This window comes from Pipistrellus kuhlii, unplaced genomic scaffold (genome assembly GCF_014108245.1).
Source record: "Pipistrellus kuhlii isolate mPipKuh1 unplaced genomic scaffold, mPipKuh1.p scaffold_m20_p_2, whole genome shotgun sequence".
Classification (NCBI taxonomy): Eukaryota; Metazoa; Chordata; class Mammalia; order Chiroptera; family Vespertilionidae; genus Pipistrellus; species Pipistrellus kuhlii.
The window spans coordinates 1,995,584-2,001,583 of NW_023425515.1; the positions used below are offsets into that span (position 1 = coordinate 1,995,584).

The window sequence follows — 6,000 nt, forward strand, 5'->3', positions numbered from 1 at the left end:
AATTTGATAGCTTATAATAATATACCTCAAATAGAACCCAAAATAAATTTAGCAAACCAGTAATGAATTTGTTTATGGTAAATGAGGATTCATTACATATATATTGGAAATACTTCTTAAAACTTTTTTAAAAGACGACTTTCACTGGAGAACTAGAAGCTACTCACATACCTTTAACAAAACAATTCTCCAGAGGAAGCTCATCCTGTTCTACTGAGTGCTGTACGGGGTGGGGGAGAGGAAGGTAGAGGAGGAAGAGGATACCCACCAGACAGACCAAATCAGCAGGCAATGAGCAATAAATGTCGCAGTCACATCACTGCAGTATATCAGAGACTTTCAATAATCGCAAGCAAAATGGTAAGAAGAGTTTTAAGCAATTCTGACAGAAAAGCCTAAATGTATATGCCTGTTAAAATATGTCTATTTCCAGTAAGTATTCATTACACTTGCTTCAAATTTTAGACAACTTTCTATTTGGCAGCATCTTTACTGTCAGTCACCTCAACACTGTATGCTTCACTGGAAACACTATTATCTCTTACCCACAAGACTCCACACCAGTCCTTTACACATTTCCTTACATTAAAAACAAATCTCAAAATATCCAACGCAATAAAACAAAAACTCTACTATCATGCTGAATTTTCAGAACTCACTTTCTTGAAAATATTTGCTTTTTAATATTCAAAACAAAAAACCTCTAGTAAGACAAACATTAAAACTGGCAACTGAAATAAAATCCCTTTGTTACTTTGTGTTAAAATGTAAATGGTCATAAAGAGGTGACAAATCCCCTTTAGTTTTTCTCCTTTTTATTTAACTCAGGAATGAAAACCGTGTCCTACAACTTCTGCTTACACGTATTAGAAATGTGGTAAAAGATTATGCAAGAACCCTTTATTTAGATATTATGCAAATACAAGACGCTGAATACGGCCCAGCAACTAAAGAAATCCTTTGCCCTAAAATGCACAAATTGACAAAAACTTTTTTTCCGGAAAATGTTTACCACTACGGACAAACGAATGGGTAAAACCTATAGTGGAATACTGTGATGGCCACCAAGTTAAGCTGACAAAGTATAACAAAGAGAGAGCTACGACCTATGTTAACGGTGCTCCCAAAACAGAAACTGCAGTTACAACCTACAATATGTCCAGCAGATGACTAAAAACTCATCAAAATTAATCTTTTTTTTTTTTTACGGCATTCAACAAGTGTACAGTTGAGAGCAGCAAAACTGATGGAGGCGTTTCATATCCTCAATAGCACCAATATTTATAGTTTTATTACGATGAGGGGGTAAAAGAAGGAGGAAAAAAAAAAAAAAAGCTAAACAGGAACGTTCCTCTCCACCTTTTCAGACGCACAAGGCTCTCGCTATTCCTGGGGAACAAGTGGTCTGAGATGTGGGCGGGGCCCAGGGGCGTGGGCGGGGCCCGGGGAAGAGGACCAATCAGCGCCGCAGTTACCAGTCTGGGCGAGAAGACGGACGGGCCGGAGCAGCTCGCTGGGAGGCGGGGGCGCCCCCGCGCGCACGCGCGCCCCCGCCGCCCCCCGCCGGCCGCACACCTGGGGGCCCGCCCCGCCGCAAACCGCCCGCCGGGTCGCCCCTTCCGCCGCCCCGCCGTCCCTGGGGGGGCCCCCGGGGGGCCGCTTCCTCCCAAAACAAACACAGCCGCCCCAAAACAAAACAGAACCTGCCGCAGACGCCCCGCCGCCGAGCGCGGCTCGGACCCTCCGCCCCCGGGGGCGCCGGAGCCCCGAAAAGGGGGGCGGCGGCTCGGAGCCCCCGGACGCCAATGTCAAAAAGTCTCACCAATTCCTCGTAGCTCCTGTTGTGCTCGTTGCCCTCCCAGTCCAGCCTCTTGGGCAGCAGCTGCAAAGACACGAGATGCACACGAGTGACCACCACGCGGGTGCGGGTCCGGGGCGGGGGCGGCGGGAGCGGGGCGGCGGGGCGGGGCGGGGGCGGCGGGCGACCCCGAACTAGGCCGGCCGGGGGGTGGGGGGGACGGGGGCGCGGGGCGGGCGGGGCCGCGATGCACAGACCTGGTACTGCTCCAGCTCCTGCACCAGCACCTGCAGCCGAAGACACGCGCGGTTAGAGGGGCGGGGGCCGCGCCCGGTCCCCCCGTCCGCCCCGGTCCCCCCGCGCCCTCCTCCCGCGACCCCAGGCGGCGGCGGGGCCGGGACAGGCCGCCGCTGCCGCCCGCGAGGCCCGCGCTCACCTGGGCGGCTCTCCGACACGGGCCGGCCGACAGGTAGCGGGCGATGAGGAAGTACAGCTCTGAGGGGAGACGGGGAATCGTCGGGTCAGGAGCGGGCGCGCCGCGAGGGGCGGCCGGGGCAGGGACGCGGGCCGGGGCGCCCGGGGACCCGCGGGCGGAGGAGTTGCCTTACCGGACTCGATGAGGGGCACCGGGCGTCGGGCGGGCGAGGACTCCGCCATGGCCGGGCCGGGCGCGGGGCGAGGATGGGAGCGAACGAGCGAGCGACGGAGCGTGTAGGCCGCGCCGAGGCCTGACCGGGCCGGCGTCCCTCTCCCAGGCGCGCCGCCGCCGCCGCCAGCCGTGCGCGTGCGCGTGCGCGCGCGCGCCGCCAGCGACGTCTCCGCGAAGTAGTCCCTCCGCGGAGGGAAAGTAGTCCCCCGAGGGGCGCCGGCGCCCGGGGCCTCTGGCGGCCGGGCCCGCCGGGAAGAGCGACCCTCGGCGCCCGGCCCTCCGTCTGGGCGGGTGCGGGCACCGGGGACCCGGCGGGCGAGGGCCCGGCCCGGCAGGCGGCGGGGGAGGGGCGGCGCGCGGCCGGATCCCTGCGCGGTGAGCGGCCGGCGGCCGGCGGCGCGGGGGGCGGAGGGAGGTCGGCGCCGCGGGGAGGGGGCCGGGCCGGGCCGGGCCGGGCGCCGCGGGCGGGGGTGGCGGCGGGGCCGGACTCCCTGGTCCGAACGGCGCCCCCTGCACGCCCGGCCTTCCCCGCCCGAGGGGGCCTTTCACGGACGGTCCTGCGGGAACCCCTGTATTCGTCCCCTTTACCCCCCCAACGGAGATCGCTCTCTTCGGAGACGCAAAACCCTAAAAAGGGGGGATCGCGCCGCCCGCCCGGAGGAGGAAGGCCCGGGCGGCTTTCGCGGGGAAGGGAAGGGAGGAGGCTGGCGGGGCGGCCCCGGCGCGGGGGAGGCCGGGTCCGCGGACGCCGACCCCCGCCCGGGCTCGGGGGGCGCGGCGGGCGTCTGCGGGGCGGCCGCGCGGCCAGGTGCACGCACTGGAGGGAGGCGGAGGTGGAGAGAGTCCCGGGAGACCCGCGGGCCGGCGGGGAGAAGGGGTTAAGGCAAATGCACAGCCCATCGCCGGGGATGTCCACCTGGCGAGGCCGGGAACGCAGCCAGGGCATCGCCGGGGCGGATGGGGACGGGCTGGGAGGAAGCGGCAGCCTCCGTGCCAAGGGAGCCAGCAGGAAACTCTGGGGGAACCCTGTGTCACCAGGATTCTGGAAGCCGGGAGCTGAGGCTGGAGCCCTGTGGACAGGGGCCAAGAAAACTCCCTTTGTCATGCTGGGCCTCTGACCCGGCTGCATTCGTTCCCGGGGCAGGCCCTGGTCTGAGCCTAAAGGACAGCAGGGAGAAGTCGAAGGTCCCTGCCTCCGTGGAGTAGTGCGCGTTGTGGTCCTGATGCCTACCCCGTGGGATGCCCTCCAGATACAGATGGCAGATGGAATGGGCCCCCATCGGACTGGGGAGGCACGCACCCCTGGTCTTGTCCGCCTGGTTCCATGGGTTCGTATGGGTTCTGACCATATAGTAAGCACCGTCCACGATCTCATAACTTTTTTAAAGTATATTTTATTGATCTTTTACAGAGAGGAAGGGAGAGGGATAGAGAGCTAGAAACGTCAATGAGAGAGAAACACCTACCAACTGCCTCCTGCACACCCACCACTGGGGATACACCCGCAACCAATGTACATGCCCTTGACCGAAATCAAACCTGGGACCTTTCAGTCCGCAGACCGCCGCTCTATCCACTGAGCCAAACGGGTTTTGGCTCTCTTATAATTATTTACACCCAAGTTCTTATGTTTGTGAGCAAACAATCAAGGACACCAGTTAATCCATTCTTTTATTTGTTCAGCAAACACTGTACCAGGTGATGGAGATAGACAACCAGAGGAAGGAATGAGCCACACACAGCTGCGCCATCAAAGACCTCAGTGTCTTTTAGGGGAAACAGAAGTAAGCAGACAATGAGGAGATGGAGAGCAGAGGAAGAAGGCAGATCAGCCTGCCTGTGGGAGGCAGGAACGTTAGAGAAGGCTGAGCTTTCCAGAAGTGTGTGTAAAAAGCGGTCCCAGCTTATGAAAAACAGCAAGGGGCCAAGAGATGGATAATTTCAAGAATAAGGAACTGAAGTTCAGTATAACCACTTGGGGTGACTTTAAGGTATGGATGGGACCCCCCAATAAGTCAAAAGTTAAAATTGGGAGCAAGCGAAAGGTTCTAAAGTGTTTTTTTCATTTCAGGATTAAAACCGAGAGGCAGGGAAAAGTACTTAGTAGACCCCTGAAATAGGAAACATGTAGATGAATTAAGGTGATCGCTATAAGGAGGGAGAGGAAGAAGGGATCAGAAATATGTAGGGGGCTGCCTGGCTCAGTGGTTGAGCATAGAAGTGTGGGCCAGGAGGTCACAGTTTGATTCCCGGTCTAGGCACACTTGTCTGGGTTACAGGCTGGGTCCCCGTTGGGGGTGTGCAGGAGGCAGCCAGCCGTGGGTGATTCTCTCATCATTGGTGTTTCTATCCCTCTCCCTTCCTCTCTGAAATTAGTTTGTTTTGTTTTTTGGTTTTTGTTTGTTTGTGTTTTTTTTTTTAAGAAAAATGTAGGGCCCTAATCCATTTGGCTCAGTGGATAGAGCATCTGCCTGCAGACTGAAGGGTCCTGGGTTCGATTCCGGTCAAAGACATGTACCTTGGTTGCGGGCACATCCCCAGTAGGAAAGCTGTAGCAAAAAGTTGCTTGGTAAGTGAGGGTTAGATCTTAATGAATGGAATGGTGACATCAGCTATAGTGCTGTCCCCCATCTCCACTATAAGGAAACTAAGATGTTTTAGTCCTGAGCCAGCAATCCCGCCCCTGGATAAGCATCACTGATCTTCACACAGCTCTTAATCAGGTGCTGTTAACATGCTCACTTCTCAGCTGAGAAAGCTGGGCCCCAGGGTCCCTCACCAGGCTGCCAGCCCAGGAGGACAGTCTCCCTTAGTCTGAACCAGGCACTGCACAACTCTCTCCGCTGGTCAGTAAGGAAGAAACCAGAACCTGGTTTTTCTTCTTTTTTTAATATATTTTTATTGAGTTGGAAGAGGGGAAAGAGAGAAATATCGATGATGAGAGAGAATCACGGATCAGCTGCCTCCTGCACGGCCCCAACTGAGGATTGAACCCGCAACCCAGGCAGCTTCTACCCAGCCGAACCTGGGACCTTTCAGTCCGAAGGCCAACACTCTCTACACTAAGGCAAACCAGCTGAGGACCTGGTTTCCATTCAGTGTTTGCTTTTTGGCTTTTCTCAATAATTGTTAAAATGGGGATAGCAACGAATGCGGTGAGTGTTTCTATGTCCTGGACACTGTGCTAGACCATTCACATGTACCTCACAAGACCACACAGCACCTGAGAGAACTGAAACCGGAAAATTCAGTCATAAACACATGCATGGTCTCAACACAGGCAACTCAAGTTAGATGTCCTCTTTTTTGTTTTTTTGTTGTTGTTTTCATTTTAAAGATGAGGAAACGGGCTCGGAAAGTTTAAGAAGCTGTCAAGGATGAAAAACCTTTAAAAAAAAATACAAAAGTAGAATTCGCTGGGGTGGTCCAATCACAAACGCATTCCGTGTGAACAGCGTGTCTGGAAAATGGTGAGCAAACCAGTCTGTTCACCTAGGAGAGTGGTCAAAAGTGAGGACTAGTGAGTAGAGTAGGGTCAATTTTGTAAGAGTTT

The 6,000-nt window shown here is 55.5% G+C and overlaps 1 protein-coding gene across 8 annotated transcripts in view; it reads right to left on the reverse strand.

The window, feature by feature from the left end:
• The window catches only part of BRWD1 (bromodomain and WD repeat domain containing 1), an 88,193-nt gene extending 85,425 nt beyond the window's left edge, over positions 1–2,768 (reverse strand). For 3 of the 8 annotated variants that reach the window (XM_045585244.1, XM_045585245.1, XM_045585247.1), the window contains exons 1-4: positions 2,407–2,768; positions 2,235–2,293; positions 2,056–2,085; positions 1,823–1,882 (exon numbers count right to left, since the gene is read on the reverse strand). In XM_045585244.1, the coding sequence (XP_045441200.1) occupies positions 1,823–1,882; positions 2,056–2,085; positions 2,235–2,293; positions 2,407–2,455 (198 nt within the window). In that variant the 5' untranslated portion in view covers positions 2,456–2,768. The remainder of the gene's footprint in view (positions 1–1,822; positions 1,883–2,055; positions 2,086–2,234; positions 2,294–2,406) is intronic. The other 5 variants (XM_045585248.1, XM_045585246.1, XM_045585242.1 and 2 more) reach the window with 2 other exon arrangements.
• Between the last annotated feature and the right edge of the window lie 3,232 nt (positions 2,769–6,000).